The 22,380-nt window shown below is 35.9% G+C and overlaps 1 protein-coding gene across 4 annotated transcripts in view; it reads right to left on the bottom strand.

Annotated features, from left to right (window-relative positions):
• Positions 1-22,380, bottom strand: part of UNC13C (unc-13 homolog C) — a 239,651-nt gene that overhangs the window by 202,421 nt on the left and 14,850 nt on the right. For all 4 annotated transcript variants that reach the window (XM_074600306.1, XM_074600305.1, XM_074600303.1 and 1 more), the window contains 4 exons: positions 21,713-21,812; positions 17,932-18,049; positions 16,065-16,188; positions 12,274-12,409 (listed from right to left, as the gene is read on the bottom strand). In XM_074600306.1, coding sequence (XP_074456407.1) covers positions 12,274-12,409; positions 16,065-16,188; positions 17,932-18,049; positions 21,713-21,717 — 383 coding nt within the window. In that variant the 5' untranslated portion in view covers positions 21,718-21,812. The remainder of the gene's footprint in view (positions 1-12,273; positions 12,410-16,064; positions 16,189-17,931; positions 18,050-21,712; positions 21,813-22,380) is intronic.

Raw genomic sequence — 22,380 nt, 5'->3', positions numbered from 1 at the left:
AATACACGTGAACATGGTGGTATCTTTCAAGCTCAAAGATGAAATATGTCACAGCAATAGGAGCCTAATGAAACTTTTCATAAACATTCTCTCCTCTTCCCATGGGAGCTCTCTTTTCTCCTCTGTTGTGTAGCTCTTTCTGTAGAGTTCTTGTGCCTCTACCTGAAATGGCTGCATTTTGGGTTTTTTGAGATCAGGCCATATAGACAAAGGGAATTTCCCTGCACAAGAACTGATACCTGACTTGACTATCTTAGCTTTTCTAGAAATGAACAGCTTTGCTAGTAGTTTCAAGGGAATACTTGCACAGAGACTGAATATACATCTTTTACACACAGCTATAATTATTAATTAGGTAAACTCATTCCCAGAAGCCGACAAGGCTATTCACTGAAATAAATTACTAGTTATGTAAGTCAGGTCCAAGTAAAGTGTGTTAACCTTTATAGCACGTAAACCTTTGGGGAATCAAAGATGAAATAACTGCATAACAGTAAAGTGTTAATACAGTTACACGAGAACAGAAACACCTAAGAAGGCACAGACCTTAATTAATCTAGGACAAAAAAAGTTCCAAAAGCCTTTCCTATTCCATTCACACCGAAGAATTCATCATGAATAATGTTATGACGCAGAATCTCAGGGCAAGTCAGAATGATTTGTCATTTATTATGAATGGTTGTCACTGTAACAAAAAATACAAAACCATGAATATTAATAATCAAGCCAATTAGGTCAACATCAGGTCATAATAGGATGTAAAACAATCACCAGAACACCTCCAATAACCACAAGAAAAACAGACACGTGAAAAGATTTAAAGAAGAGAAAGTTATAACAGCTGATTACAGGGAGGAGCAAACCTGTATGTACTGATAGGAAAAGATACTGGAAGAAATGAATAGTAATCTCTGCCACATGACAAAGATATTTCCATTTTATTTTAATATATAACCTATTTTATAATTAGGTTTTGTAGGTTATTTTATATATATTGCAAGATATCAAACTTCGCTGTTAACTTTTGTTCCAGAACTAGACACTACACCTCTTCTACTGGAAGTTTCTCCATGATTATCTCATTCCTAGATTGGAATACAAGGCCATGTTCAAAAACAAGGAATGTCCTGAAAAATGTGTATATTTAAAAATTGTGCTATATTAAACCAATTATCCAAAATACAAAACCTCATTTCTATGAGTTATTCAGAGCACCCCAAGCACAGCTGCTGAACAGTTTGTCAGATCAATTCCTTTTAATTTTGCAACAGAATGCCTGTCTTTACAGAGACACATGGGTATATAAAGTTCTGTATTATTTTTTTAATGGGAAATAATTTGGACAATACTAATAAAATTAAAAAAACAGTTTTATCAATTCCATTTATCATCAGTAACTCAGTAATTTAAAGAAATCCACAACAGTAATTCTCAATGAATATTTTGTGTGTCTGTCTGTCTCTCTCAGGGCCCTGAGCACACCAATAGACTTCATCAGACCAGCCTCACGTGGGGCTTCCCCAGAAGATCCATGAGCCCCACAGCTCCATTTAAGTTCGGCCCTGGGCCTCCAGCCCCTGACTGAGGTTATGTTACAGGAGTGACAGTCTCTAGCTCAAGTGCAGCTCTACCTATGTAACCAGTAATCTAGATCCACGCTCTTGGACTGATTTCCAGGCTCGAGCTTGACCCTGCTTCATTGTTATGGACCTGCATGATGATCATTGTGCTGTGTCTTACCCTGGTTGCCATCACTAGATCTGATCCCGACCTGTAAGAGCTGACTCACTAGTTAGACCTTGGACCCGTTTCATCACACCAAACTTGTCTGGCCATCTGCACTATTGTTTGACTGTTCCCAGGCTTTCCTAGGGGTAGTGCATTAGGGCACTGGCTGATGAGGCCCCTGCCCTGCTTGCTGTGTTATCATGCCTGACCATCCATCCCTTGGGGAGCAGCTGGCTGCACTGGCTCATCTTCAGTTACTTAAAGCCTTAACTCTGCATTTCACATTCCTGAGAACTCAGCTGAATATGAAGATCTTTTACTTTCTGAAGTGCCACAAAGATCACATTCATATGTGCACTACATAATTTTACAGCAAACTTTTAAATAGATCCTATGAGAACCTCGTGATGTGAATTAAATCATTTAACTTCACAAACAACCAAATAAAAATAACCTACCAAAATCTATGTGAGATAATTATAGGAAAGAAAATGTACATCAACGTATCATACCACCATTTGTTTTAAACTGCAATTTGTCATGCCAAAGTAAATCTGTTTTATTCCCTACTACTCTTCTTAACAGTTTTATACATAATTAATTGGGTTTTTTCTGACAGAACTGTCAATTCCCTAAGTGTTTGTTTTCTCAATTCTCTCAAAGTCCTTTTTCTCAATCTCTTTCAAGTACAATGTTTTCTCTACATACTGCTAACTGCTACTTTATCTTTTCAATGTTTTCACTCAAAACTTCTTAACATATAAGAATGAAACTGGTAACAACTGTAAAGTTGACATACTTATAAAGTAGAGGCATATAACAAAACCCATAAAAATCTCTTAAACTTCAAATTCACCATGTTTATGAGTCTTTATATTCTTCAGCTCTAATTGCAAACTTTGTCTATACTTTTCCTGCAGAGGAAAGCTACTGCAATGTTCTTTAAAATTCTTCAGGAGCTTTTTTTTTTTTAAAAAAAAAAAAAAAGATTTGAAAGAAATACTTTTACTCAAATCAAGAGCAATAGTTCTAGGCCACACAAGATCTGAAGGAAAAATACATTTGAGAAAAGCAAGAGGGTGGAACTGAACTTGGAAAGGGCAGCAGAGAAAGAAGTATCATCAATGAGCATGGTAGCTTGAGTGACAGATGAGAATTAAGCCTGGGGAACAATGGAATGAACTCTCAGCAACACAGTGGTATTCAAAAGGGTTTAATTTTACATAAGACTGTACACCACCACAACAACAATTTTCTCTTATTGAAAAGATCTGCCTTACTGTAATAAAATAAATTAATAACATCATTTATTTGCAGTTTTAAATGACTGTTCTATAAAAGTAAACCAAACATCACCTAAAGCAGAGTACCTTCCTACCCATACTGCTTTCTATAAACCAAGTACAAAACAGCTGCCCAAGCAGCTCAGAGGAATGCTCTTTAATATGGGAAAATTGTGCATACTCAGGGAAGTGACTCAGTTGATGAATGTTTGATGTAAACATTCATTTTACCTTGCCTTTGGAACACAGAAGTATTAAGTGAGTTAAACTGATATCTAGAAAGAAAAACCCAGCCCTTTTAGAACAGCAAATCAAAGAAGAAATAATTACAGCAGCCACTTATCAAGATTTACATTCTCTTGAGCTATTCTGGACATCAGATGTTTCTTCTTATGTTTTTCTACTCTGAGGGTACTTTCACACAGGTGGTGCTTTCAGAGAATGCAGTGTCCAATACTACAATGCCAGCTTAAGGAAGGAATGCAAGTTTAAAGTAGATGAGTTTCGGTTGAGATGTACAACACCTTTTGCTAATATTAGGTTTTAACATGGCCATTTAGTTAAAAAATTCTGCTAATTGTCCTTTATATACTGGAAGGAAAAGTCAGGTTGCTTTACATACCTTCCCATTAAAATAAATAAATAATATTAAGTCAATATTTTTATTTGCATTTAAATCAAGGACTAAAAACTGGTAATTTGTGCTGTAGGAAATAACCACATGTCGTAAAAGCATTACTCATATTAAGCAGTACATAAATCCCAGATAGAGATTGTACCACAGTAGATACTATAGAACCGAGAAAATAATGTTGATTTTCATCTTAAAGACCTGGATATTATACTATTTATGCAAACTAGAAGATATAATGAGAAACTCATTTCCTCTTTCTATGTACTGTGAAGATTCACACATATCAGTTACAATTTCTGCATCCAGGCTCAGTCATTATCTCGAAAACAAATTTGATATAGCTCAATTAGTTATAATTGTTTTATCTAGACTATTTTTCCTCATCAGTAGAGGGTTTGAGGAGGAACAGGAGATTAAGTGCTTAACACTTTTTTGAATCCGATAGTTCTACCCTGAAGGAATTACAGGGAAATTTCAAATGGCACTGGACACCTATGTTTAGCCAAACTGAATTCTACCCAAAGACCCTGCCTGAAAAGTATTCCTTGGAGGCACATACACACCACCTCCCCTCAAAAAAGAAAAAACAAAACCAAAACACCACAGACCCCAGTAAGTACAATACGTATGAAAGTGCAGTACTGTGTTGACTGGAGCAGCTTAACCACTTAGAATGAATATGTACTTCTATGAAACACCATACTATGAGATGTTCCTCACAGCTTTCCAGAACAAATGAAGCTGCTGCCCTGGGAAGTAGTAGTTCCCTTCTGCAAATGTGTGAAAAACCCGTAGTATTACTTGCGAGAAAGTAAAGCACAGTGATACAACTGGAACTCTATGAAACAATGGCACAGGGACTGCAATCACGTAACATGTGGCTTCATTTTAGAGAACAGCCTCAGAATAATAATTAAATGCAAAAAACCCACTAATTACAATACCAACTGCTTTTTATACTTTAAAAGTAGTATGCCAGTTCTGAAAGGCTGGGAACTGGTGGACAGTTATAGCCAAAAGGCTTATGTGCGTGACCTACATTTTTTGGTAGCCTGCCTTCTCCTTTTCTTTCTTTTGGACCTGATTTCTTTTTGGCAGTAGATATGAAAGGAAATGATAACACATCATGGAAGACTGGTTGTGCTTAGCAATTCTTAATATAACTTTGAGGAACAACCTCTCACTGAGTGATCACAACAGAAAACAAACATATATGGACAAACATTATCTGCTTAGAGAGCTATGGATGCATATTGGAAATACGGTTTTAGTTTCAGGAGTTCCTGACCTGTAGCCAAGAAGCGGAGGTGGAAGTTTTCATGGTTTAGAAATAATTTTATGCCTGCCTATCAATTTTTCTGTTATCTGGGCATGAATAATTAAACAGATTATTGGACAAATGTCTGTAAAGTGATGACTTCAAATGAATTTAGACTTTAGCAAATGTTTGCTTCTCTGTATTTAAAAATAAGGGAAGATTAATTAGATTTTTAAGAGGCCCTTTAACTTTCAGGATGTTTCAAGCATTAAGGAACTTCTGACTATCACATTTAAGCTTTCTCTTCAGTTTTCATCTGTTTGAAAAAAAATCTGTTGTCATATCACATTAGTTGACTACAATTAATATCAGTTTAGTGACTAATACATTAAAATCAAGATTGCTAGCAGTTACAGATCATGAAGTCCAATTTTAGTAATGTATCTCCTTTTAACACTCAGCAGTTACCATCACCCAAAACATTAGATCGGAGGAAACACTACAAAGCCAAACACTTTAGAACCAAATACTCAAAAACAACTCTGTCCACAAAATCTATGTAGGTCTAGCATGGTTTTGTAGGCAGCATATCCCTCCATTTCCTGTGTGAGTACAAGGATGTATGATGACATTTACTCATATGGCCTATGTAGGTAGATATAGATAAACCTGAAGAGTGGATTTTTTTTATGTAATCAAGTATTTTTTTCTCCTTGTCCAATGATTGATTTATAGCTCTGCAGAGAAGACAAGTATCACAGGACATATCGATATTCTTTTTAAAAGAAAGATCCTTATCTGTGTTACTGTACTTCCTTAGGTTTTGGGGGGTGGTTGGTTTTTTTTTAAGAAATATTTTATTTAATTTTGCTTGTTTTGGAAGTGCCCCTAATCAATTTTATGCCATTCAGTTCAGTTTCTGATTGTCAAGCTCTTGCATAGTACTTTCTTTAGGTGATTAACTGGGGACTGCATCATTAATATTTTCTAATGATTGTCAATATATTGTCAGTGTATTTGATTGCCATTTTTAAAATACAGCAAACATTTTTAATACAAGATTTTGTGGGCACTATTTTCAAAAGCTGAATGACTTAAGTTCCTTTGAAAATGGACCATAAGAGCTTACCTTTTTGATGTGTAATTTTTTTTCTTTCATGTACTTTTTCAGCATAATACTTTTGTTTCAAACACTAGTTGTTCAAAACAGTAGTTTTACAAAACACTTTTTTATTGGGGTTATTCTGAGACCCAGATTAATGGATTGGTTTTGATCATGAAGAGTATTTTCCATTTTCATTTCACAGTTAAGTGAAACGTCTCCAGAAGAAACAGTATAAGTTTACTGAGAATACAAGCATTGATTGTACTATTTTAGTATTCATGTGTTTGAAGTTGCAAGCATATAAATTGCATGGATTAGTTCATTTTTATGCTAATGTTGCTTGACTGTAACTAGAACACATAGTTTTAATTTATCAACTTTAACATTTCATGTAATATTGTATGTACTTTATGCACTTCTCTGCAGTCCTGATTCAAAATTAACATAGCTTAAGGCAATTATGTCATACCATACTGCTAATATGATAGATGTATATGTTACTTCTTGAGTAGCATGACACAAAAGCACACGTGAAAAGAGTATAATTCAAGTATTTATATGCGTATTTTTCCTGAAGAAGCAGCATACAACTGCATGAATCCATTGTGTCCTTCGCCATCATTTATATATTTTCAAATTATAAAGCACTTTGTTTTCAGTGATTCCGGTGTAAAGTCTGTAAATTTCTGCCTATCCTGGATATACAGCAACATACTTGTACCTGAATCGTGCCAAAAAGATTAACCATGAAATTCTTATTCTTGCAAGTAGTAGCTTTCAGCACTGGATACTAATAATGCATACAGAATGAAAAAATTGATTTATTGTGTGGTTACTATAAATAGATGGAATGAAGTATACACTAAACTACTTGATCGCTGATTTTAAAAAAATTACAGTCATTTTTTCATTATTTACATTCATTGGAGCAAAACTCAGATTTTTTTCTAAACAGCATTTTCCCCTTCTCTCTCTCTTTTTTTTTTTTAATGACTCTGGGAGAAAGTGTATTGCTTTAATAAGAAGTCATTTACCACATCTTTCAAATTCTGATTTAGTTAATTTATGATTTATGGAGAAAGTTAAACAGTTACAGTTAATTAGCTATTGATCTGCATCTCAAGACAACTGCCATAAACACCATGTATGTATATAACCAAAGAATTTACAAATAAATATCAGTACGAAGAATAGATTAATGAAGACATTTTGTACATAGTAATACTTAAATATTTACAGGATAGATAAATTCAGTGTTTAATACAGACATTCAAACCAGTTGAATTTATTTCCCTAACTTCTTTTCTTATGTATTTTTATAGTACAAATGCAGTTATTTTGAATAAATACATATCTCTATCTTTAATTAAGCTTTAAAATTATTATCATCTTTCTGCTCATAATCTTTTAATATACCTACTACTAAATGAAAAAACATTCCATTTAAAAATACTACCTTGTAATTCAGTAGTGACTCTCAATTCAGTAATACAAAAGTTCATTTAAATTCAATAAATTTATCTGGAACAAAGAGGCAAAGCAAAGAATTCCATATTCAGGTTAGGTTAATTTCTTTTGGTTTAGCTTAACCTACTCAGAGACTCAGATCTCTGTTGAAAAAGACATGTCAGCCCAGATGATATGCTAATGAATGAACATGCGCTCAGAAAAATATAGATAAATAGCTCCTGAATACTACCATTACTGACAGCTCTCACCCTAAGAAAGCACTTGTACTTGTCTGTAAATAGCCTGCAAGAACTTGCTAGTAAATGTAAACAGGTCAAAGATCACAACATCCAAAAAGATGCGGTAGCACCTTGTGCACACAGTCTATTGGCTAACTGCATCCATGAGTCTCATGATCTTTTTGCAGACTCATTTACTTCCTAGTAATTTTGTATTGAAGCTATATGCACTAGGACATTTTACTGTACACGAAGAGGTCATTTAAGTGCATATACAACATGTTTTCCCCTCAGAAAGTACATAATGTAATAGCTTTTATCATGTTTTCCCTTTCGTTTGAGATATTTTTCTGGTACCACTGCTGGTAACAACACGGCTTAAACATGAGCCAAGTCCTAACACTCCATATAGTCTTGCTGCATTTCCCAAGAGCCTGTTCTATCCCTCATCAGGGCAACACACCTTTCTGAGTGTCAGCTGCTCACAGACTGTGTCTTTCCTGAGTTACTATAGAGGACACCATGGGTGAAAAGTAATACAGTCTCTGACAGCTGATATGAAAGCCAAAATTAACAGTAGAGAGAGACAGCTCCCTGCCCCCCCCCCCCCAAGTTTGCCTTTGCAGGCAGAAGGGAAGAGAAGTGATAATACCAACACACAGAAAGCTGTCTCTGCTCAGAGACCACTGCTGAGTGATGTTCTTGGAAGCTGACTGGACTCCCTCCTGAGCATTCAACTCCATTCGATAGAAGGTGATGGCAGGGAACTAATATAATTGTTGCCACTTCATTCCTTGCCCCATCCACCTATTATGCATTATCATCTTCCACACTCAGGGAAGCAGAAAGGCAGCAATTATCTTTCCCTTGCCTTTTATTTCCACCGCATTGTTGCTTGTTCAAAGCAAATAGATAAAAAAAAATTAATTCCCTTCTGGAAAACTTCCAGAAAGCATGATAGCCTGCCTAGGTAAATACATTAGCTTCAAAAATGGAATCAATGCCTTTCCTGCTCTCTAGATGCAATCAATTAGTTACAACACCCAAATCATGACAGGATTTGCTTCCATTCCTTTCTTAAGCTTTCAGAAAGTCACTACCCAATAGCTGAACCCTATGTAGACACATGCCCAAGGGTTAGAACAGGACACAAAGCCTTATGGATCAACACTGTCAATATGTCCAATTTAATTTAAAGGAAGAAGTATATATTGAGTTGTGAAAGACATTACTTTTAACCATCTATTGTTAGAGTTAGTCACAAAACCCCATATCACCTAAGACTTGTTGGATAGAAGCTTTTAAGCTTCCCCCCCAACCCGCTCCAGAAGGGGACATCTATTTCATTATACATTACCTTTTTGTTCAGACATTCTTTTGATCTTCTTACCCTACCCAACAGCTGATGTTCCTGCAGTCCAGCTCTCTTGGCACAGTCTTGGACCAGATTAACCTGATCATCACACCAAAGCCTTAGGTTTGGGTATCAAGACTGGTGATTAGCAGCAGCAGCTGCTAAACTGAATGGCTCTCTGGAGTCTCTCTGTCTCCGCTCCCATACAGAGGAAGCAGAGCTAACTGTAACCCCACTAGGAAAAACATTCATCTCCAGGAGCATTTATGAGTCTATTGTTTTTCATGGCAGGCTATCAGAAATGAGAAATATCGAATGACCAGAAAGTGCTCTAACAGAAGATGATAGTCTGCTGGCTGTCACCTTTCACACCTCGTGAGACACAGCTGAAGGCTGACTATCAGGCAAAAGCAGGGCTCCTCATGAGCTGCCGAAGTGACTCTCTTGTGTGTCTCAGCTGTGTAGATTTTCCAGAGATGACTGTTTAAAAACAGTCTAGACCCCCACAGTCACAGCTGCAGCTAGTAAACACTGCAATTCTTTGCATTTTTAATACCACTGAAGTGTTCTCGATGCTTAGCCACATAGAACTCAGTGCACTTACAGAAAAACAGTAGCAAGGAATCTTATAGACCACTCGTCTGTCAATTTTGCTCACCCACTGAGCACTCTAAGAAGTGTTATTTGTTCTTCCTATTGGTCTTAGTTCTAATTCTTTTAACGTCTTGTGGACATTAAAATTAACGTATGATGCAGAGAGCACACAGTGAACCACAACCTGGAAAGTCATTGTTAAAGGTAACGCAAATAGCAGTAACATCAGACTTTTTAATACCTTCTGTTGCAAGATGGAGTTCTGTTGTTTGGAACTCTGTCAAAAACTTTACCTGTTCCATGCTTCAGTATGTGCTTCATTATTTAGGCTGTTTAACCACTATCACTTGAAACTGGAATAAGCTAGGACTGCCCCTGCTCATTTCTGCTTTTCCTTTATCCTGACACAAAATATTTGAGCATCTGCTAAATTAAATGGATCACAAAGCTGAGCTAAACTGGCAAAATGATTCAGTTTTTAATCCAGATCTGTTCCCAATCTGGTTCACTGAATGGCGAGAAAAACTCTTATGACCACCCAGGGAGGCAGACAACACAGGAAAGCAGTGATCAGCTAACAGTGGGACGAGCACTGATTCTGTCAGTGTCCTCCATTCATGCCTGAACCTATTCAATTAGCTAAACATGCAGAAAACTAATCAAGGCAAAGAGTGGGGCTTCTTGTTTCTCAATTCAACATGGGGTACAAGACAGGCTGTTCCAAAAAAGTACAGTTCCAGAAGAGATGGAAAAGAGATGTGAGCAGCCCCACAGCTGCAACAACAGGGGGCTGGAGATGAAGGACTTGGAAGGGTTAGAGGCAAGGATGGAGGGAAAGAGTAACTTTCATCTCTGGTGAGATGTTCCTTTTATTTGAAAGAAACTTGTTTTACCATTTATCTGCCATTAAAGAACATAGAAAAGCAAATAAATACCCACATTGTCTTTAAAATGTTATCCTTTAAGATATCACCTTATATGAAGACAAATCAACTAACACATTTGCACTTCTGAAGCCATCTGTACATACATAAGTCTGCTGCAAAAGATTCTAGAATGTTATTTACCCCTTTTGCATCATTAATAGATTATATTATTGTTTTGTAGGAACTTGCCAAAGATATTTCTGGTTGCCTTTAATATCTACAGGCTAAAAATCCTCTTTTCTGACCACCAATGATTCATTGACAAGGCACACATACTTGCAAACTGGTTTGGCCGGACACAGTATTCTTCACATTTTTTCTTTCAATAGAATATGAAGATTTATCATGCTCTGTCCCACCATAATAATGGAAACACGTGCCTTATGGTTTTATATGATTATAAAACTTCCAGTCACATTCTTGCTTAAAATATTTGTATGTGTATGGAATAATTATTAAATTGGCTAAAAATACAAAAGTACAGCATTGTTCACGCATTAAGGAAAAGTATAAAATCAAGAGGTTTCTGAGGTGGAAAACAGCCACAGCTGGCATGAAGAATACACCTGTGGTTCCCTGATAAGGATGCTTGTGAAGCTACATGAGGTACAGGACAGGATGCAATTATTCCACGTCTTTACCTTATGATGTATAGGAGATACGGGAATGGGATGATAACATGAAACAGATAAGCTGCCAATTAGCTGCCCGCTCGATACTCAGAGCCAACATTTTGTCAAATTTTTATGAAATGCTGTCCTTTGTGTGAACTTTCCTCATTATAATGTCATTATAATACCAAAACGCAGCTCCATCCCGAAGGCTACCCGCCTCCAAGGTGCGACCACTCCTTCTTGAGTCTGTGCCCTGAACTTCTCGTGAACTATACCTTTAATTGTGAAGCGAGAGAATTTTACACTAATCATAATAAAAGTATGTATGACTAAAGTCACTCAAACTCCACCTTGAACATAACAAATAGTATAAAAATAGCCCGAGAGAGGGGGGATACCCAGGGAAGACACCATCGCAAAGAATTCCATCACCGATTTCTGGGATCAGTTGGCGGGCTGAGCCTCTCTTCCCCCCTCATAGGGATGCCTTTGGGTAAGACTTTGATTATACCGAGTGCTTTCTTGGGAAATTTAGAAATTTCTCTAGAGAATCTCTACCCTACATTTATAGCCAGGCTGTATTGTTTATAACTTTGTCACGCGTTTTGTATATATAACAATACTTTCATTTGCACGTGCTTTGCAGACAGTGTATTTATCACCGGCAATCCTAAGAACCTATATACCTGTTGTTTAATTAAACGGCACTTTTTAAGTATCTAGTCATTTCAGTTTCTCACTGAACGCGACCAAAGACTTGAGAATGGCCATGCTAGTTCATGAGCACGACTAGACTGAAGGTGCAGTCCACTATTAGTGTATCCAAATCGTAATAGTTTAACACATATTAAACACAATTGGACTGACAGTGCTGAATTGGGCATCACTCAGAATTTAAACCTAGCCACACCTAGCCTCCCACCTCGGTGAGGAGTGTTAGAATGCAAGGGGGTTTATTTTTTGCCCAAACTGCTTTGCCCCTTTCACACAACAATGTGTATCACAATGTCTTTCAGAATTTTTTTTAAAAAATTAAAAATAATCAATAAATGTTATGATACATGTGTGATATGACAAGTTAAAAAATACCTTAGTTCGCTTTCTTGTATGCCAAGACCACTTTCCATGAATGACAGACTATCATCTGTATCTTGATGTGAATGTCTTGTACTTTGGAGGGGTGTCCCTCTGGGCCAGCCTCTGCAATCTAAATCTTTGTGGGTATCTGTAGAGAAATAAAAAGCTGCTAGAAATCTTTCAGTCCATTTTACAGAAGGAACTTCTAAAAGAGAAGTACACATTAAATTAATTAATTCATTAAATACACAGTAATAGGGAATTAATCAAGGCAATTACAAAACTTTATTATAATTAAATCACTGTTTTATAAGAACAGCAGAATCAGTTACAATATCACCTTCTGATTGTTGCTCTGAAAACTTCCAAGAAGCCTGAACCAGTTACCTTTTTGTTACACAAACTTGGAAGCAATTCATTTTACAATTGAAAAATGAGCTATTGCTGGATTGGAGAGAAAATGGATCTCTAAATTTTCCAGTCCAACTTCAGTTCCTAACTGGCCATGTATTTCTAATGTGTCCATGCATAGCATTCCAAGATGTGGCGGGGTTTTGTGTTGTTTTGGGGGGTTTGTTTGTTTTTTGGTTTTGTTGTTGTCTTTTTGTATTGTAAGTAAGGAATCAGGTTTTACTTTAATTCCACTTGCTATTGGCCTAGGACTGACCTTTTTTCAAATTCTTACATCTTTCAAGAAACCTGGGAAGTCTCATCTGCAATTGCAGGTACAAAATGAGTTACTGCATAACATCTTATTCTATTCTTTGTCCTGTTAGCTTCAGTGAGAGGAAAGGGTTCATGATGCAAGCTGGTCTAGTGGGAGGTGTCCCGGCCCATGGCAGGGGGGGGTTTGGAACTAGATGACCTTTAAGGTCCCTTCCAACCCTAACAATTCTATGGTTCTATGATCTGACCCTGAGTGTGAGGAAATTTTCTTCCATACTGATTAGAAGAATTTGTGTGCCCATCTCTTTCTTCCATTTTTGATGTTTCGTTTACATATTAGGAACATATTACATATCAAAGCAATTAATTTTCTTATTCCTTGGTGTATCAGTGAATTAGTATGGTGACTAATGCAGAAACAAGGATCTCATAATTGTTACCTCATACCCTCACTTTCTAATTAATGTACCTGGCGGAAAGTGATAATGAGTTGAATTTCAACCAAACCTAAGAGGTGAATACCTGCATGGCGTTTGCCAGAATTACTCATGAGGTTAAAGTCCTGTTGACTTTCAGTTAGCAAAATGAGATCTTAGTTCCGAAGTCACACAAATGGCTTTCAAAATTATAGATATTATCAACTACATTCCACTCAAGTAAAATCATCTTCAATTTCTTTAGCTTATACTCTCTATGTAAGGTATAAACAAATGTTAAGGAGCATGACATATGTCTCTAATGCTTGACTTAAGAAAAAAAAATAAATGATATCCTTTAAATTTTCTTCTGTCTTTTCTTACAAGAATGACCTAATAAATTTTATGCAAAATCATTGTATTGCATAAGAAAACCTGATTATCCTTTAGTAAACCTGACTTTTAGAAACCTTAAAAATGTTTGCAATTCGTCTGTAGTATTTATCTACAGTCTGTATTTTATTACTGTGAATTTGCTTGCAGAATTCTAAGTACATGAGAACCTTATTTTACTTAGCAGCCTTTTAATGGAGCTCAGTCTAGGTAGCAATAGTGAAATGACAACTTTGTTGCTGCAACAACTAACATTAGATGATACTTCTAGAAAAAAGCACTCAGGAATGAACTAATGATGTTAAAGCACTTCCCTGTTGCTACATGCAGTGCTTCAAGTCCAAATGAAGCCATATTGTTAAAAAGGTGTGGAAGGCAAATATTTCTACCAAATATCTGGCATTCTCAAATGGACATCTTCAGGAAACATTATTAGTAAACTGCAGTCTTCTACCTTTCCAATGTAATTTGTCATAACAAAGAGGCCGTGCTGATTCCATTAGTCAAGGACAGACTCTCAGCTGGTCACAGCTGAGCTAAGAGTCATTCAACAGAACAAGCAATCAAAATGCAACGCCTCAGTCAAACTCCAGGTAGAGGGTAAAGATAAACATGTGTCTTTCTCAGTGCCAAACACGTAAAGCTTTTGAATTCTTCCCTCTGCACAGAAAACTATAGTGTAAGAGTGACCTCTACAGGATTTCTACAGCACTCCGTGACTACAGTCTTTCAAATATGTTTGTTTGGAAACAGAATACAGGCATCAATCTACAAACCGACACTCTCATCAAGCAGCAGCCTGAAATTAGTAACAACCTGAATTTACAGCTTGTAAACACACAATGAGAGTTTCTGTAACAGATTTGCACCAGGTTTCTAGATACAGAAACTATGTAAGGAAACATTTGATACATTCTGCTGATTCAAAGGAAGTTCCAAGAATTGGACATAGAATAAATACAATTTGTACCAATTTTTCTCCTTTTATAATAGGTATTCCACTGTTACTGTACAAACTGTTGTCCTTTTCTGTCCTCTTTATAAACCGCTCCTTTTTTTGTATTAACTATTCTCTTTTTGTACTTAAGGACTCAGTCTGTTTGTCATATGTACACTTTCCATCATGCTTAAAGGAAATAACATTATCTCATGAGCAAGAATAATCTAGATGGAGGCACCTGTGAATACCAAGAAAAAAGTTCTTCCATATGAATTTTTTACTCAGGCAACTGACAATTGCTTGTGGCTGGGGAAAATATACCAAACAAAAACCAGAATGTGACTATGGCTTAGGCTACCTTTTAAAATGTTTTATTGGCAAAGTACTAAATAAAAAATAATTTTTGTCAAATAAATTAATAATGATAATAAAAAAGGACGGAGGCCCTGTTGTGACTCCTAAGAATCCACAACAGTCCACAGGTACACATTCTATTTATTAACAGGAGTGTAGTCATGCAGACTACACCCAGAATCATCAGAAAGAACTAGTCTGTTCTAATCAGTATTAGCTCTATTGCCAAGTTCAGTTTCAGGGAATGAATTTCAAAAAGAACATTAAGCAGCTGAAGTGTATATTTTTGGTATGATTTCTATTCTTCCCTTTCAAAAGATAAATAATGTTTCTCATTCCCATTTCTTCATGTTTTTTACTTTTATTCTTGTATAAATTTTGGAATTAGTTTTTTAGCAATAGTTCCTTAGACTGTTTAAAGAGTAAAATATTAAGCTAATTTATCTTTGTGAACTTATCTGGTGTATTGGACCATGTCATACAGATGGACTGATAATCTTGATAAAGTCAATCTCTTTGTATTATGTCTGGAAATAATGTGAGGTAATGCATTAGTTGATGTTCAGTTTCCATTTCTACCTTCATATACACTATTTTCATACACATATACATAGTTTCCATCTTCATATGTACTATTCGTAAAGGCAGACAATGTTTGCTAACAAGATAAAAATGCTGCAAAGCCCTAGATTTTACTAAAACCCACATTGTGCAAACAGCTAGTCAAAGCTGACATGATACAGAGCTATAACACATAGGCTCTAGTAGATCGAGCCTTAAGGAAATACTTCTTTCTTTAGCTCTACAATCCACGTGTGGATGAACATTAACTAGTGAAATGGTTCATCCAGCTCCTCATGGGAAGTGGCTCTCAGTGATTCTATTATTTACCAGTATCAATTATACAAATGCTCCAGTAATGAATATGCGTTTAAGATTTTATATAAAAATTATTATTTGCTGCTGTATTTCAGGAACTTAAAGTGGAATAGAATGGTTGGAAAGCTGGAGCGAGACCTCAATCTGTAACTCACCAAATGGTAATGCAAGGTAGACATCCAGTAAGATCTCATGTGAAGTTGGTGTTTTTGTACCTTGAATCTCATTCCCGTTTTTTATTACTTCAGAATGCAATGTCATCCAGGAACCTGGACCTTCCTAGGAAAAAACATTCCGAAAGTTACCTGCGTAGGATTTCTAGCATTATCCACTTTTGCCTGAATGAAGGTTCCCCTAAGTCAATAGGAGTTTCTTTATGACACCAATAGGCTTGGGATCCATTCTAGACTGTTCCAACTACCGTTTATGTAAGTAGTAGTTAGGACTTTATCAAGTTTTCTCACAGATATGGAATTTGAAAGAATAAAATATTTGCTCTACGTATATACAAATATATGTATATGTACAAATATATACAAATGGACATTAAGATGGTCAGATGATTAAGATGCAAGAAATATGAATATTGAAGATTACTTTTATGAACTGAGATTTTCCAGTTCCCCTTTGAACTGGTGCCAAACAAATACATTCTAGCAAGACTGAAGCAATCAACATACGCTAATAACCAAGCCAAAAAAGAGCTTCTGAACTAATAGGTTATATCTGAGTTACAAAGCCCAGAGCAGAGCTACAGGGTTAAGAGGAGCAGGATAAATAACTAGGAAAGTTCCACAGTGGCCTAATTACAAAGGAAGGCATAAAGAGTCTGAAGAAATTAAGAAACAATCTCTACTCTTGCATCATTTGTTTGTTTAAAGTTTCAGTATTTACTGTTAAGCCACAATCTCTGCATCAGCAAGTTGTTAACTCAGTAACAGCTAGGGTAGCAGAGCAAAACAACTTGCCTTGGGGCCTGAAATGGGACTTGGCAGCTGCGACACAGAGCAACTTCTACTTTAAGCAGGAATTACTTTCTTCCCCTGCTTCCATTCTCTGAATAGGATCATTGAAATGTCAGTTCAACATATACGTGAATATTTATTAGTTCCTGTAAAGAAATGGCTGATGCTCTAGGAAGAAGTTTTCTGATTCTCTCTCCATTAACTCATCATCCATTGTCTTTTTTATTTTTTAGAAAATTTAAAGAAGGCAAACTTAATTTTATTTGCAAAGATTAAATTCATCTTCTCGGAGTTACTTTTTTAAAAACAGACTCCAGGGACTATGTGTAGGAAAGCATATTTATGAATGAGAGAATTGTGGAGTGTCAGAATAAGATACCTCTTTTTCTGATTACAGAGAGTTTTGCAGCACTTGCAGATTGCTTCAGCATTTCCACACTCCCAGAAACTTTTCTTATTTAATTTCTAGCCTACTGAGAGCAAGCATACTCATTCTGGTGGCTAACTATGACCATGCTGGAAACATGATAACTCTTGGGATTGACCCATTTTCTCCACTCATCCTTCTCTATGCACTCATTGTACTATTAATTTCTTCCATAGCACCATAGGGCAAATTCCTGTTTTCCTCTTTGATACAATGGGCAATTCCCTTGAGAGACAAAAAAAACAGTGTTGTGTCCATTTTACTATTTACCAAGGTCACACAATGAAGACCCAGGCCAGGAACCCCAATTTGAAATTCCCTCACTCTAATCACATAAACCAAACTGTCCCTGCCTCCCTAATAATTTGTGAGTGTAGATGAACTCTAACCCACTTACTGAATTATACCTGACTCAGTACGTGAGCCATTTCTCCAGGGTATACAGCTAATGCATATCAGCTGTCATTGTGAGAGTCACATGTGCATTAGGCCTCAATATTAGAGACTGAAAAAAATGACGCAGAAATATAAATTGATCAAAAATGTCATTACAGTATTTGTGGAGGCTAAGAATGAGAAATTCATTGGATTTTACTCAGTGTTCTGTATTTTCACAGAAAGTCAACTTACATCCATTGCATGTTCCACAGTTGCAAGGGGAATCCATAAAACTCCTAAAATGCTATCCCAGAGCAAGCCTTTCTTCCACAGCTCTATAATGAAGCCCTTTCCATCAGCACAGATTTCACTGAAAACAATGAATACACAAACCATTAAGCTGAAAACACAGTCTCAACTACTCAGTAATCTACCATAATAACTTGAGATAGTGACTTACAGCAGATACAGAGGTGTTTTGTTTTCAGTATACTCATGAAATGCAAAATAGCAGGTATGACACAGAAGTTAGACAAGACAAGTCTCAAGTCTTATTATTCAGGATTGCTTTTACAAACTGATGAGGACAATTCTGCTGGTAATGTGGCACAGAAGTCCTAGTTCTCAGTAGCTTTATTTTGCTACAAGACTTGGCCCTATTGGATATAACCCCAGAAGAAACCAGGATCAGGAAATGCATTTAGTTCAGCTTTAGCTTTTTCTGAGCAGCTTCTGCATATGGAATTCCTCAGTTGTCTCCTCAGCACACTGGTCTGTCTCTTCAGGACATCCCTGAAGAACCTGCATTCTCAGGTTCCACTGTAGCTAACTTGTAAGGTGCACGAGTAGTACTCTATAGCTAGCCTTTTGTCAGGTGCGTTCTTTTAGGTAAAACTGGGACCCACAAAAATGATCAGTCTTTTGAACATAAAACTCAGAGGAACATTTTCAGTGAAACAGTAAGAGTTGGCAGTGTCAGCTATGATGGCACACACTGTCAATCAACATGGACCATAAGCTAAGAATGATTTATGGGAAAAATGGGAAAAATTCCATCTTCCCTCACAAAATCTAGAAGGAAGCGCCAGACCATTTCCTAGGGGAAACTGAACAAGCTTCTTATTTTCATCATAAAGAAGACCAGGTATAAAAGATGTTTGGAACTTGTTCCCTCCATTAGAATTGAGAAGTTGGACTACACAACAAAAATACAATGGGAAAACAGCTCTCAACTTCAAGAGTTGCAGAATCCAGGCTCTATTTCAGTTCTACTTATAGAATGCAAGCATTTTACTACTAGCTGGTCTTGACTAAAAAATACCATACCACAACCTTATTTTGCAAAAATTTTATTTTAAAATTTTGTCAGGCCATATGACTTATCCATGACATTGAACTAAAATTAAGAGAGAAGTTATTTCCTCATGGAATGTCTGCCACTCCTTTATATATTACTATAACTAGGTACAGACCAGTTCTGTAAATACGAACAACATAATAAAATAGGCATTGGTGTCCCTGCTGTGACTGGTTGTATGTAATCTCCATTTGACTTAATTTTAAGCACTAAAACTAATCTTCAACTGATTTGTGTGGTGTACTACAGTGACTTACTGTGCCTAAAGTTACCAGGAAAAGAACAAGTGAAATCTGAGAAGGGTGTCACCCCAGAGACCGGTACTGAACTCGTCACATTGCTCTTAAAAAAAAACATTGTGTTGGCTGCCTCAATATCTAATTTTCCGCTGTACTCATGCAGTGGAATAGATGTAGTGAATTTTTGCTTTGTTCAGTTTCTCCCTTTACAAATATGTTATGGAAGACAGATTGTAAATTCTTACTTTGGGTATTTTTGGACCCCAACTTTAAAACCGTTGCACTGGTAGCTGAACAGTGAAACTGCATATTGAAAGCTTAAACACTATGTAATTTTTTAAATCCCACCTGGTAATAGCTGTATGTAATGGAACAGTTTGTTGGTTTTGTTTTTTGTTTGCTTTTTTTTGTTGGTGGTTGTTGGTTTTTGGGGATTTTGTTTGGGGTTTTTTTTTTTTTTTTTACTGGTAGAGATTGAGAGAGAGCCCTTGAGAAAATGAAGGACCATACAAAGCCTATATAAATGTTTTTGTAAATGCCTGTTTATAATACCTTTTAAAAGTCTGCTGTGTTGTATAGTTCAGTAGGCAGTAGATGGAGCTACAGCAATCTCATAACATATTTGCTAGAAAAACGGTTTAGTATTCTTTGATAACATTTAAATTGCAAACTGAGAAAATAATCCTAATAAATTCCTCATTCCCATTCATGTAATGGAACACTCTCATTTACATATGATCAAAGGCAAAGCATTTATGTAATAGAAAAGCAAATGTTTTAAATAGTTTTTTAAATAGTTTAAATAGTATTTTAATACATTCCTCAGGAAAATTTAGAGGATAGGTTACACATACCTACTTTAAAATATTTCTTAATTGCCTCCCACACTAAAGGTAACAGGGTAATTGCTGATATTTAATTGATCTACTTCCTGATATACTATTACAATCCACAATCCAAAGTTTTATAGAACTATTACGTCTGGATCAGGAAAGTGCCAAAAAAAAAAAATCTTGTTAATACAGTATTATCATACAGCAATGATTCCTCTACACTGAAACATGACAATCTTTTCTACAAGTCAAAGCTACAGTATAAGAATGGTATTTATAAAGGCTAGCTATTGATATTAATTTTCCTCTGTATTTTCAAAGACATACGATCCTCCTGTTTGGATAGTTTAGGCTGTGGCTCTGAACAATCTGCTAGAGAAGCCTGAGAACTGGGGAGTGCGAGAGGAACTAGCCCCAGATTAAGATTAGTTTTATATGGTTAGAAGGCCAACTTTTTTTTTTTTTAATGACTTTGATATGTCATTACATCTAGCCATAAAATGGCACGTAAAGAAGGTATATATGTTGGCCTAACATAACAGGCCCTTCAGTCACTCAGAGTCTTCAGCTAAGCAAGCTAGTAGTCTGCTATGGTTGTCTAAGAAATCAGTTACATGACACTAAAAAAAAAAAATAATCCAAATTCAATTAATAAATTTAAGAAAAATTTGTGATGAAGATGAAGCCCTTAAATGAGATTAAGAGCACTGTGAAATAAAATTAATTTATGTGAAATAACTGTGAAGAAAAAAAATGGAGAAGATTTTAGAAATTCTGCTTTTAACATAGAATAAAATTAAATTTGGGGGGGTTACTTCAATCAAAACGTCAGTTTTGGCATATGTAGAGCCTATCAAAAGATTTATAGGTTTTGATAACTAGGAGTTACGGAAAAGTGATTCAAAACAATTCATTATTCTGACAAAATATTAAAATACTTGTATTTAGGAAAAAAAATTGTAAAAAGGACATTTTTCATAAAAATAACTAAAGGCAATTAAATGTTTAATTCTGTAAATATATTTCAACCAACTCTAGATCTCAGAAATAAAATGTAAGTGTTTGGACTCTCCTGACCAGTTAGGTGTACATAAGACGCTAGAGAAAAGAGAAGAACAAAGTCTGAATAACAAGATGGAGAGTTGAGTGAAGTGGACAAAGATCTGCAGACAGAACTGAGAAACAGTAAGCGTCAATAATAAAGAAACTAAGTAAATTGGCAGTTAAGTAGATAAATGAATGTATAAAATATGAGTCACACAGAAAGGAAATTGAATAAAACAAAAATCAAGTTGTGTGATGATCAATTTGAGTTCTGCTTCTTCTCATTCCTGTAATTCCTAAAACATTACATGAAATTAAAGATACTGGAGAAAAATATTTTCTTCCCCTTATTGACTGCTGGCCTTGATCTGCAATGTGGCTTGAAAAATTAATTTTTGTTCTGTTCACTAGAGCTAGCCTGGCACCTTTTCTCTGAGCTGAGTACTTTTTCCTTGCTTTTGCAGTCTGTAAGTGGTCTCAGATGTTATTAATTGCTCTAAACTACATAAATACAGCAAAGACACAACAAAACCAATTTATAAGAATTCCCCATTACTTACAACATGAAGTCCTGTTCCCAACAAGGTTCACTTCCCCTTCTGTCTATTGTAGTGCTTTTTAAATTTTGGACTTTTAAAACAACATAGGTTTTGAATGCATCTGAAAAAGAAATAATCAGCACATTAAAACCCATTTTATTTCTTCCTAGAAGCTGGAAATATTCAACCCCACAGTAGCAGGGTTTTAACTCGTACTCCATACAAAACATTCAAAGGTGTGGTTCAAATACTTGGATTTGAACAAGGAAATTATTATTAATTCTAATGGGATTATGACAGGAAAATCCCTCCCCATCACAGGTGGGAAAGAACATAATCCTAAACGCGAGCAAATATTTGAAGGCTCAGCTTCCAGGCATGGCTTCTTAGATTATTTTTCAATCTCCCTGACAGATCCTGCATGAAACCAGTACGTACTCCCTTTCTGCAAATTAGGATTTGTTTGTCTTTCAATTGGTATGATAATATTGGGGACTGGGCTTTTATGTCCAATTAAGGCAAGGGCACAGACTTGTAACATGTAATTCAGTCTTGTCTTCGTGTGTGAATCTAGTTCTGCAGCAGCAAAATGTGTTTCATATGCAGTCCCAAATGACTCAAACGTTTTTGTATGTGTCTTTGTAAATGCACAGTATGAGTATTCATAAAATTGGACCTAATCAGCAAAA

The sequence above is a fragment of the Larus michahellis genome, chromosome 9 (assembly GCF_964199755.1).
Source record: "Larus michahellis chromosome 9, bLarMic1.1, whole genome shotgun sequence".
NCBI lineage: Eukaryota > Metazoa > Chordata > Aves > Charadriiformes > Laridae > Larus > Larus michahellis.
The sequence above is the reverse complement of the archived record's forward strand: the minus strand, read 5'-3'. Positions and strand labels throughout refer to the sequence as shown.